The following is a 12,750-nucleotide window of genomic DNA, read 5'->3' as shown; positions in this document are numbered from 1 at the left end:
TGTTTCGGTGCAGCCAAACCTCGGATGACAGGGCCGAGAAGGGGAGTGGGGGTTTGGGGACTCTTTAGAGCCTGACACTGTGCTTCAGTCATTTCATTTAGGATTAGTTACTCTGCATTCGGTGAACAAGTGGCAGGGGCTGTGTGTGTGTGTGTGTGTGTGTGTGTGTGTGTGTGTGCGCGTGGATGTGTTTAACTATACTTGTGGGGACCAGAAGTAAACAAACAAACAAAAACAAAATTTGACCAACTGGGGACATTTTGTTAGTCCCCACAGGGTCAAATGCTATTTCTAGGGGGTTAAGGTTAGAATTAGTCTTAGGGTTAGAATTGGGTTTAGGGTTAGGAACTATGGTTAGTGTTAGGAGCTATGGTTAGTGTTAGGAGCTAGGGTTAGGTTTTGGGGTTAAGGTTTAGTGTTAGGGATTAGGGAAAATAGGATTTTGAATGGGACTAAATTGTGTGTCCCCACGAGGTTAGTTATACAAGACTGTGTGTGTGTGTACTGTTTGACATGAAGGTCCTTAAACAGGGACTTCAGCTCTGTACATAGGGGTTGGGTGTAAGATGGAAACAATTCCAAAGTTTTTAAAACTTTTAGAAATATGTTTTTGTTCAACTGTGTGCGCGCGCATCTGCAGGAGTACATGCATGCCAGAGTTTGAGTGTGCTCGTGCGTGTGTGTGTGTGTGTGTGTTTGTCTGTTTATTTGTTTGCTGAAGGCCAGGTTCCCTGCTGTGCTAGTGATTTCACACTGCGGGGTGGTGGGGTAAGCCTCCTGCTGTGTGATCCTCCATGGTTCAGGAGTTGTTCTGGTAGTCTGTTGAGCCACTCTGATCTAGCTGCTCCACCAGGTAGCCACCCATGGTCCCAAAGCTCTGGTAAGTACGGTGGCCCTAAGGGGCAAACTACACTGAACAAAAATATAAACGCAGCATGCATATAATATAAACGCAACACGTGCTGGTCCCATGTTTCATGAGCTGAAATAAAAGATCCCAGAAATGTTCCATCCCTGTTAGTAAGTATTTTATCCTTTGTCAAGATAATCCATCCACCTGACAGGTGTGGCATATCAAGAAGCTGATTAAACCGCATGATCATTACACAGGTGCACCTTGTGCTGGGGACATAAAAGGCCACTCTAAAATGTGCAGTTTTGTCGCGCAACACAATGCCACAGATGTCTCAAGTTTTGAGGGAGCGTACAATTGGCATGCTGACTGCAGGAACGTCCACCAGAGCTGTTTCCAGATAATTGAATGTTAATTTCTCTACCATATGCCGCCTCGTCGTTTTAGAGAATTTGGCAGTATATCCAACCGGCCTCACAACCGCAGATCACGTGTAACCACGCCAGCCCAGGACATCCACATCCGGCTTCTTCACCTGCGGGATCGTCAGAGGGGGGAGGGCGGGGTGCTGAGGAGAATTTCTGTCTGTAATAAAGCCCTTTTGTGGGGAAGAGCTCATTCTGATTGGCTGGGCCTGGCTCCCCAGTGGGTGGGCCTGGCTCCCAAGTGGGTGGGCCTATGGCTGCGGCCCTGGGCAGTCATGTGAAATCCATAGATTAGGGCCTAATTTATTTATTTAAATTGACTGATTTCCTTATACAAACTGTAACAGCAAAATCTTTTAAATTGTTGCATGTTGCGTTTATATTTTTGTTCAGTATAGCTTTCAAAACACAAAACACGAGTAGAAATAAAATGGAAGGCTTACACATGTAAACATGCAAATTGTCTCTGTTGCCTGTGATGTATTCACAACATAATTATTCATAAATTGTATTGCATGATTTTAATTATCGTCTAAAATAATCATCTCATTCACCAATCGATCTTCATACATGTGGTTTATTCCCTTGCATTTTAACAGATAAATTACTCACATTTAAGTAAACAATTGAGAAATACATGTCTGCGATCTACAATGATAAAATACATACAGCTTTGGCCTGGGTGCCAGTGTGTTTCTGCTTTAGTCAATAACATAATTTTTTTGTCATTGTCTTGACTCCGTAAAGATGTAGCGCTCTTGAACGCATGCAGAAACAGCCTGGCACCCAGGCAAACATAACATAGCTAGATTAAACAGATTCATATTTGAACGTCGCTCTGTTCCCACCGTAGACTATAATCTTTACCCCAGCAGGTATTGGCTCATTCTACTGTAGGTCCTTTGCATAAAGCCACAATGGAACAATTCAAAAATAGCTTGAATGTTTCCTCTTTAAGTCCTTGACACAAAAGGAGACACCGACTTATACTCCCTAACCAAGCAGATGGGATGGGAACAAACAAGGAGGAATATTTACAGTACAATGTGGAATAAATTCTTGTAGGTGGGATGTAGCTCTTAAACAGGAAGTACCGTCCATCTGCCAGGTGCAGGGAATTGTGGGATTTGTAGGGCCAGTCTGTCCTGTTGTAAATGTTTTTGAATGGGTTTTGATCTGAAGCTGGAATCTTGGTTCAATCTTTGTGCCATTTCTATTTTTGTGCTGTTGTAATCCTTGTCTCAGGATGCATGCAAAGCTCATCTTTAATGTTACTGTCACCCTCGCCAGCTCTAGTGTTGAGATCATCAGATATTGTAAACCGTCATGCATTTGCCCCAGTATGAGATGACGGCTTTGTGATATAGGAGTGTAGCTTTGAGTTCTCTGATCCAAATGGTTTGGTGGGTAGCAGTAGTGAGATTAGACTGGGTCTATGCATCTAACCTGCGAGGTGGTCAAATAAGTAGTGTCCGGTAGGTTACTGATCTAATGTCCAGTCCCAGTGTCCAAAACTGATGCAGTGTCTATAATGTCCAGTCAGTGATGATGTCAGTAGAATGATTCATAACGTCTCGCTGTGTCGTTTGGTAGCTGCCCTGCTCTGGGCGGAGGTCAGTCTGTTGGTCAGTTGGGTAGTGTGTCCAGGCCCAGGGAGGCAGCGTGCTGCTTGGCCCTCAGACGCAGGTTCTCGATGCTGGTGGTCTTGCTGTTGAGGCTGGGAATGCTGCCCGGAGGAGCCTGGAGACCTGCCAGGGGGCTGTTCCACACCTGCTGGGCCTGGGACAGTGATGCCTGGGACAGGGACTGGTAGTAGGATTGGCAGGGCAGGGAGCTCAGGGGGGAGGGCATGTTGACGTTCATGCCTAGGTAGGGCAGGGAGGAGGGGGTACCCATGTCAAAGGAGGGGTAGTGGACCATGTTGTTGGTGGCGGCCATGTGCTGGCGGAACTGCTCCTGCAGGCGGAAGAGGCTGAGGGGGGACGAGGCGTAGGAGCCCTGGGACAGACCACTGCTGCCCATGCCACCACTGGAGGAGGGGAGGGAGGGAGAGCCCAGGGGAGAGTCTGATGATGAGAGGGAGAAGAAGATTTTGGTTTTAGTTAGGTCAAAAGATAATTGTAAACTGGATAGTTTGGGTCCTGGTTGCTGATTTGGTGCCAATATACCACAGCTAAGGGCTGTATCCAGGCACTCCGCTTTTTGTCGTGCATAAGAACAGCCCTTAGCTGTGGTATATTTAAGCAATAAGGCCCGAGGGGGTGTGGTATATGGCCAATATACCACGGCTAAGGGCTGTTCTTAAGCATGCAACGTGGAGTGCCTGGACACAGCCCTTAGCCGTGGTATATTGGCCATATATCACAACCCCCCCGAGGTGCCTTATTGCTATTACAAACTGGTTACCAACATAATTAGAGCAGTAAAAATAAATGTTTTGTCATACACGTGGTATACCACGGCTGTCAGCCAAACCACCCAGTTCATAATGGCCAATATTCCACACCCCCTTGGGCCTTATTGCATAAATAACCACCACTGTTTATGTATAGTTTATGCACTTCATAGAATTGTTCAGTGTTTGTTGCAATGACTAATAAAAGACAATTCCGTTTTATAAGCTGGCTCACAGTCTCTACAGTGAGGGGGAAAAAAGTATTTGATCCCCTGCTGATTTTGTACGTTTGCCCACTGACAAAGAAATTATCAGTCTATAATTTTAATGGTAGGTTTATTTGAACAGTGAGAGACAGAATAACAACAACAAAATCCAGAAAAACGCATGTCAAAAATGTTATAAATTGATTTGCATTTTAATGAGGGAAATAAGTATTTGACCCCCTCTAAGTCAGAAAGATTTCTGGCTCCCAGGTGTCTTTTATACAGGTAACGAGCTGAGATTAGGAGCACACTCTTAAAGGGAGTGCTCCTAATCTCAGCTTGTTACCTGTATAAAAGACACCTGTCCACAGAAACTCTCCACCATGGCCAAGACCAAAGAGCTCTCCAAGGATGTCAGGGACAAGATTGTAGACCTACACAAGGCTGGAATGGGCTACAAGACCATCGCCAAGCAGCTTGGTGAGAAGGTGACAACAGTTGGTGCGATTATTCGCAAATGGAAGAAACACAAAATAACTGTCAATCTCCCTCGGCCTGGGGCTCCATGCAAGATCTCACCTCGTGGAGTTGCAATGATCATGAGAATGGTGAGGAATCAGCCCATAACTACACGGGAGGATCTTGTCAATGATCTCAAGGCAGCTGGGACCATAGTCACCAAAAAAACAATTGGTTACACACTACGCCGTGAAGGACTGAAATCCTGCAGCGCTCGCAAGGTCCCCCTGCTCAAGAAAGCACATATACAGGCCCGTCTGAAGTTTGCCAATGAACATCTGAATGATTCAGAGGAGAACTGGGTGAAAGTGTTGTGGTCAGATGAGACCAAAATGGAGCTCTTTGGCATCAACTCAACTCGCCGTGTTTGGAGGAGGAGGAATGCTGCCTATGACCCCAAGAACACCATCCCCACCGTCAAACATGAAGGTGGAAACATTATGCTTAGGGGGGTGTTTTTCTGCTAAGGGGACAGGACAACTTCACCGCATCAAAGGGACGATGGACGGGGCCATGTACCGTCAAATCTTGGGTGAGAACCTCCTTCCCTCAGCCAGGGCATTGAAAATGGGTCGTGGATGGGTATTCCAGCATGACAATGACCCAAAACACACGGTCAAGGCAACAAAGGAGTGGCTCAAGAGGAAGCACATTAAAGTCCTGGAGTGGCCTAGCCAGTCTCCAGACCTTAATCCCATAGAAAATCTGTGGAGGGAGCTGAAGGTTCGAGTTGCCAAACGTCAGCCTCGAAACCTTAATGACTTGGAGAAGATCTGCAAAGATGAGTGGGACAAAATCCCTCCTGAGATGTGTGCAAACCTGGTGGCCAACTACAAGAAACATCTGACCTCTGTGATTGCCAACAAGGGTCTTGCCACCAAGTACTAAGTCATGTTTTGCAGAGGGGTCAAATACTTATTATCCTCATTAAAAGGAAAATCAATGTATAACATTTTTTACATGCGTTTTTCTGGATTTTTGTTGTTGTTATTCTGTCTCTCACTGTTCAAATAAACCTACCATTTGAAATTATAGACTGATCATGTCTTTGTCAGTGGGCAAACGTACAAAATCAGCAGGGGATCAAATACTTTTTTCCCTCACTGTATGTATGGCCCAATATCTGTGACTATGATAGAGGAGTTCTCACCTGGTGTGGGGCTGAGGCGTTTGCAGGACGGAGATCCACATCCCGGCTGCAGCCCTGCATCCCCCTGCTGCACCTCCTCCTGATGCTGCTGCTGCGTGCCCTCCTGCAGCCTCTCCCTCCTCAGCTCTTCCTCTCCCTCACCGTTGTCTTCGGTGGCTGACTCGCTGTCTGAGGGCTCTGGGGAGGTGACGTTCACCTCCACGTTCCTCTCTGCAGGCTGGGGCCGCATCGACTCCAAGAGGGAGGAGGACGTGGAGGAGGAGGGAGGTGGAGGGCTCTGGGTGGCGGGCACACTCGTGGTGGAGGTGTCCTTGGTCTTGACCTCCTCCTTGTCACACCCCTCTCCGTTGGCCTCCTTCTGTTTCTGGAGCTGCTCCTTCTGGAGGCTGCGCTGCTTCTTGCGGAACTTGGCGCGGCGGTTTTTGAACCACACCTGGTGAGAGGAAGGATTTCAGTTGTTTTACAGTAATAACACAATGTAATTACTTTTGAATCTCAGATCATCTTTTGGCTGAAATGTACTGCTATGAAAACTGTAGTTCTCTATCATAGCCAAGGCTTCTGGTACTGTCAATATTGGTGATTTGATTTTATAGACATCTTTGATGTGTCAAATGTGTACATTGTTGATTCTCACAAATATAATTTTAACTGATAACAATTTTACTTCTACACTGAACAAAAATATTAAGGCAACATGCAACAATTTCAAAGATTTTACTGAGTTACAGTTTATATATGGAAATTAATCAATTTAAATGAATTCATTAGGCCCTAATCTATGGATTTGACATGACTGGTAATACAGATATCCATCTGTTGGTCACAGATACCTTTAAAAAAAAAGGTAGGGGCATGGATCAGAAAACCAGTCAGTATTGTGACCACCATTTGCCTCATGCAGCGCGACACATCTCCTTCACATAGAATTGATCAGGCTGTAGATTGTCGCCTGTGAAATGTTGTCCCACTTCTCTTCAATGGCTGTGCGAAGTTGCTGGATATTGGCAGGAACTGGAACACACTGTCATACACGTCGATCCAGAGCATCCCAAACATGCTCAATGGGTGACATGTCTGGTGAGTATAAAGGCCATGGAAGAACTGGGATATTTTCAGCTTCCAGGAATTGTGTACAGATCCTTGAGACATGGGGCCGTGCAATATCATGCTAAAACATGAGTTGATGGCGGCGGATGAATGGCACTACAGTGGGCCTCAGGATCTTGTCACGGTATCTCTGTGCATTCAAATTGCCATCGATAAAATGCAATTGTGTTCGTTGTCCGTACTTTATGCCTGCCCATACCATAACCCCACCACCACCATGGGGCACTCTGTTCACAACGTTGACATCAGCAAACCGCTCGCCCACATGATGCCATACACACCGTCTGCCATCTGCCCGGTACAGTTGAAACCGGGATTCATCCGTGAAGAGCACACTTCTCCAGCATGCCAGTGGCCATCGAAGGTGAGCATTTGCCTACTGAAGTTGGTTACGACGCCAAACTGCAGTCAGGTCAAGACTCTGGTGAAGACAACGAGCACACAGATGAGCTTCCCTGAGACGGTTTCTGACAGTTTGTGCAGAAATTATTTGGTTGTGCAAACCCACAATTTCATCAGCTGTCCTGGTGGCCTGAAGGTGAAGAAGCCGGATGTGGAGGTCATGGGCTGGCGTGGTTACACGTGGTCTGCGGTTGTGAGGCCGGTTGGATGTACTGACAAGTTCTCTAAAACGATGTTGGAGGCAGCTTATGTTAGAGAAATTAACATTAAATTATCTGGCAACATCTCTGGTGGACATTCCTGCAGTCAGCATGCCAATTGAACGCTCCCTCAAAACTTGTGACAAAACTGCACATTTTAGAGTTGCCTTTTATTGTCCTCAGCACAAGGTGACCTATTTAATGATCATGCTGTTTAATCAGCTTCTTGATATGCCACACCTGTCAGGTGGATGGATTATCTTGGCAAAGGAGAAATGCACACTAACAGGGATGTAAAAAAAATTGTGTGCATTGTGTGTATTCAAATTGTGTGTATTTTAAATTGCCGTCGATAAAATACAACTGTGTTCGTTGTCTGTAGCTTATGCCTGCCCATACCATAACTCCACCGCCACCATGGGGCACTCGTTTCACAACGTTGACATCAGCAAACCTCTTGCCCACACGACGCCATACACATGGTTGTGAGGCCGGTTGGACGTACTGCCAAATTCTCTAAAACGATGTTGTAGGCGGCTTATGGTAGAGAAATGAACATTAAATTCTCTGACAACAGCTCTGGTGGACATTCCTGATGTCACCATGCCAATAGCATGCTCCCTCAGAACTTGATACATCTGTGGCATTGTATTGTGTGAAAAAACTGCACATTTTACAGTGGCCTTTTATTGCCCCCAGCATAAGGTGAACCTGTGTAATGATCATGCTGTTTAATCAGCTTCTTGATATGCCACACATTAGGTGGATGGTTTATCTTGGCAAAGGAGAAATGCTCATTAACAGGTATGTAAACAAATTTGTGCGCAAAATTTTAGAGAAATAAACATTTTTGTGAGTATGGAACATTTCTGGGATCTTTTATTTCAGCTAATGAAACATGAGACCACCACTTTACGTTTTTATATATTTTTGTTCAGTATATATTGCTCTTCCTGTCAGCAGAACTCAAAAACATCCAATAGTCATGGCCAGAAAAAAAATTATCTGCCCAAGACCGACAGCATTGGAGACCTTTGGTATGGGCCCTGCTATGTTTCTCCAGGAACGAAAAGGATTAAGTAAGTATTGCTCTTTATCATCCTCACTCCACCTCAGAAGATGAGAACCAGGTGAAATACTTTCTTTTGATAGTATCCTCACCTGCACACGGGCCTCTGGCAGGTTGGTGCACATGGCCAGGCGCTCACGCATCACCACGTCAGGGTAGTGGGTCTTCTGGAAGGTCTTTTCCAGGGCCTCCAGCTGCTGGGCAGTAAAGGCTGTGCGACTGCGCCGCTGCTTTCGGTGCTGGGAGCCATACCGGGCCTCAAGGATGATGTCTTGAAATGTGCAGCCGTTGAAGGAAAAGATACAGGGACAATTTAATTGAGAGATGGGCTCAGAATGTGGATTTAAGTAAATGCATCAATTTATAGCGTAAGACACTTAGTTCAACTATGTCAAGAGTCCTTTAACAAGACAACAGACTTGTCCATCACATAGCATTTGCCTAATTGTATTGCAAATAGTTCTGACTTATGGACAGATTTAGGCTATATGGGCGGCGCACAATTGGTCCAGCGTCATCCAAGGTAGGGGAGGGTTTGGCCGGCAGGGATGTGGGTTCGTTTCCCACGGGGGGCCAGTATGAAAAAAACCACACAAAAAACATGTATGCATTCACTAACTGTAAGTCGCTCTGGATAAGAGCGTCTGCTAAATGACTAAAATGTAAATGTAAATGTTACCAGCCAGTCTCTCTGCCAGGGTGAGCGCGTGCACCGACGGCCGGTAGTCAGGCGCGTGCTGCGCCTGCTGCGCCGCCTGCTGGTGGAGGTTGTACATGGCGCTTAGCGAGTTCATTGCGTGGAGAGAATATCCATTCACTCCGTAGTGCTGCATGGCTGCCGTCAACTTCAAACAAAGTGGGAAAAGTTGTTGTTTATGGGCATTTGTAATTACACAATTTTGAGGTTATGTGTAGCTACAAGTCAAACAATGTATTGTTATTTATTGTTGAATTAAAGCCTAAAACCATAGTGTAATATCAGTGTGGATTTATCAAGGCTATAGTCTTGTAAATAGCCTGTAGATATAGATTAATAGATCATTCAAAGATCAAGTAGGCTTAAGTTATTATCACCTATTTTTATTATATCTTCATTTTCCATTCCCATACATTTTATTAAAACCATTTCGCCTGTCAATAGCTAACTTCTAATACCTTTAATGGGGCACCTGCATTTGGAGATGATCCAATATTGCATCAGTTATTATATGGCTATAACTGTAAATATTTGTCTTTGTAAAGATTAAAGCTGAGAGTGAGACATTATAATATGATGGCATTGAGAAGCCAAGCCAGCCTCCACTAACCCTAACCCTCTGTTCCCACGCAAAGCTCGCTATTTAACCAGCCTGTCCCAAGAGAGTTCCCCCCACTAAAGCCCCAGGGGCTGTATGAAATAATTAGCCTATCCTCCTGTGTTATCTCAACATTAATGCTGATATTGATATTCATTCTTTTTATGTCGCACTTGACGTTGTGCCTGAAAGCAAAGCGTCGTGGGCCTACTAAATAGGCAACATATAGAGTCCCTACAGCGCAAGCTGAAGTTAAAAACGACAATGAAAGGTCAACAGAAAACTACACAATAATCAGAAATTAATCGGGGACTTTGCTCTGAAAAATCACATAAAAGCAAATAAATTGGCGTGACCGGCAGACTAAATTATTAAATGCTATAATGTTTTCATTAAGAGTCCTATAGGCCTAAATTGCATAATTATTGTCATATACATAATGTTTAGCAAATTAGCGTGTTTAATAGCCTAGGTAATTTGTATTTACACATAGATTACGATAAAATGATCCAAGCCTACGACATAAATCAAAGGTTTGTCAGTGCGTTGAGAATTTAATCGCAAACTGTTAATTTTTTAAAAAGTAATGACGAATCATGTTTATTTTTGTTATTATTATTATTATTATTATTTATTTATTAAGACAAGTTGGCATCGCTTTATTTGCGTGCATATTGCGTTCATAATTTGGAATACTGACTGCAATGTTGGTATTTTAAGAATAATTATAAGTAGGCCTGCAATAATATTTATTTGAATATAATTTTCAATCCCTCAAATAGGTGAATTCAAGGATGTCTGTTTTGGATCTATTTATTTGCTATATTTAGCAGTCTTGCACTATGTCCAAAAGATCATATAGCCTACTGTATTTTATTTTATATGCTCTTGGGAATGAAAGCCCTAAGGGTGACAGCGGGAATGTGTAGGCTAACACAACAATAATCTAAATACAGTAGCCTAAATTATAGTGTCAGACCCCTATCACGAGTTTAACATTTAATATTGTAATTGATAATGCAGAAATGTAGAATGTATGAAGTGAAATTATAAAAATGGGTAATACAAGTTTAATATAATAATAATAATTGAACGCTTATAACCTGATAGGCCTATATACGTTTATATCAATATCATCCATATTTTCACTTTCTTATATTGTCACCAAATGCAGGAGCATGAACATTTATCAAGATCTAACAATATCTGAATGTTTGAATGCTACAAATCTTGATTTATCAGTTATGATGGAAGCATATAGGCTACCTATTATAAATTAGCTCGTTTTTTTGCCATGCCAATAATACAGTATAGTGTAACGACAAGGTCATTTCAGACATATTTACAGGGATTATCATAGGCCTAAAATACAGCCTATCTTAGATAAGGCTTACTTTTAACTGTAATGTATTTGAGAAAAACATTTTTTTTAATGACAATACAATGAGTTACAATAAACTGGAATATGCCATAGCCCACAGGTCAAGAAATCAGTTTTTCTGTATTCGCTAGCGAATCTTTGCCAGCCAGCCATGAGGGAACACTTTACATAGGCCTGGACGGGACAGAATGTGCATGGCTAAATATTTACTTAGCTCCCTGAGTATTTGAGTTAAATGAGAGCCGTTTCTCCCGATCTATGGCTGCTCCGCCCGGAGGCTTGCAGTGGCGGGGAGATATATGGTGATCCCCAGTTGGCTACCCCATCTAATGTAGGTGAAATAGGTTTCAAATGCTAGGCTATTCATTTGTCATAAGTTCTGACACGTGAAAGGTGTGTGTGTGTGTGTGTGTTTGTGATTAATAATGTCCATTTTTGAATATGACAGTTGATCTTACTATAAGTGCCATTGCCTGTAGCCTACATATTGTTTACAATTGCTTTGAGGATCTTTAAATATTAATATCTCCATGTGGAGAGAGTCAGTTAGCCTTGGGTATCTGATTTAAGCCTCATTATGCTAATTGCCGTGGATTTATATGTTCTACCCCAGACAATGAAGAGGCTATATAGGCCTATCGCCCAGGGGCGGCAGATATGTCTGTCAAAGCGACACACTCTTCTACATGCATGCATGCACCCCTGATTCAAGTTATGCCCAAACCTACGCCAATAGACATGGCTAATTTAATAAACTATTTAGCCGATTTAAAATTTCAATAAATACGTTTAGGCGTTTCCACGCATAATGAATGCGTTTTCATAAGACTACAACAATATTTTTCTCCAAGGTTTAAATGGTTCAGCAAAGCAATCAAATAAGAGGTTTAAAGTTGCAAGAAAATGCCCCCCAAAATTATGACAGGCACACTTTAGAATGGTACTTTGACATGGTCCATCCCTGATTTGTTTTACTGATGAATGCCCTTCAAAAAGTTCTTACCTCTTACGCACGCCGCTCCTGGGGTCTTTGAGTGGTGTAGCCTATGTCCGGCTGTTTTCAAATGGAATATTAGCTTTCAAAGTATCACCTTGTATGTTTACTTATAAATTCCGTGCTGTTTAGTCCTGTATACTCATTTTTGAACTAGTGTCCAAACTCCTCAAAACGCTGTCTTCTTTCAGGAATACAGTAGTCCGTTTTCTGCGCGAGGTGCTCTCGCTCTCCTGTCGTTCTCGTGAGTGTGGGAGAATCCAGAGAACTGCCATATATCTGGCTCGTGCACGAGGTAAGGGCTTTAAGGACCTCGAGCGCCTGGTGAGGTCATGCAGGATTTCAAATGGTTCTTTGCTGTGCCAATCAAAAGATGTTTCTTCTACTCCAGTCTTTCTCATGACTGATTTAGATTTCATTTCTGAATCCATGTCTGGACATTAATGTTAGCATAATATCATAAAACATTTGGTGTATGTGGATCTGTGATCATTAAAAGTCTTAATTTAGAATACTGATATTGGCAAGGTATTATCAAATTTAGTCTATCAAATAGCAAAACGATCAAATTGTATTATTATTATTATTATTAGTAGTAGTAGTATTTTCATCCGCTTAACTTGTAGGGCCATTGCTGTATGGGTCGTTCCATGAAATGCGTGCCTTTTGCGCCCCGTTGATATTTTAAGTAGAAATTGTGCACCAATAATGAATTTAAATGCCTATTATATTCAATTAAGTGCCCTTTTAA

At 43.1% G+C, this 12,750-nt stretch overlaps 1 protein-coding gene across 1 annotated transcript; it reads right to left on the bottom strand.

Moving 5' to 3' along the window:
• Positions 1–1,656: 1,656 nt before the first annotated feature.
• LOC121533729 (diencephalon/mesencephalon homeobox protein 1-A) lies at positions 1,657–12,257 on the bottom strand. The gene is made up of 5 exons (XM_041839916.2): positions 12,009–12,257; positions 9,009–9,174; positions 8,422–8,600; positions 5,549–5,981; positions 1,657–3,344 (listed from the first exon to the last, which is right to left on the bottom strand). Exons 2-5 carry the CDS (start codon positions 9,160–9,162, stop codon positions 2,905–2,907), a joined length of 1,206 nt encoding a protein of 401 aa, XP_041695850.2. The 5' UTR covers positions 9,163–9,174; positions 12,009–12,257; the 3' UTR covers positions 1,657–2,904.
• Positions 12,258–12,750: the final 493 nt, after the last annotated feature.

The sequence above is a fragment of the Coregonus clupeaformis genome, chromosome 20 (genome assembly GCF_020615455.1).
Source record: "Coregonus clupeaformis isolate EN_2021a chromosome 20, ASM2061545v1, whole genome shotgun sequence".
NCBI classification, from domain to species: domain Eukaryota; kingdom Metazoa; phylum Chordata; class Actinopteri; order Salmoniformes; family Salmonidae; genus Coregonus; species Coregonus clupeaformis.
The sequence above is the reverse complement of the archived record's forward strand: the minus strand, read 5'-3'. Positions and strand labels throughout refer to the sequence as shown.

Bases quoted from the DNA above. Each gene is read 5' to 3' on its own strand.
- LOC121533729 (XM_041839916.2), bottom strand. From the start codon at position 9,162: ATGCAGCACTACGGAGTGAATGGATATTCTCTCCACGCAATGAACTCG. The intron at 8,601-9,008 runs GTAACATTTACA...GCACATTTCAAG, and splicing joins CCTGGCAGAGAGACTGGCTG to ACATCATCCTTGAGGCCCGG. The intron at 5,982-8,421 runs GTGAGGATACTA...TCCTCTCACCAG, and splicing joins TGCCAGAGGCCCGTGTGCAG to GTGTGGTTCAAAAACCGCCG.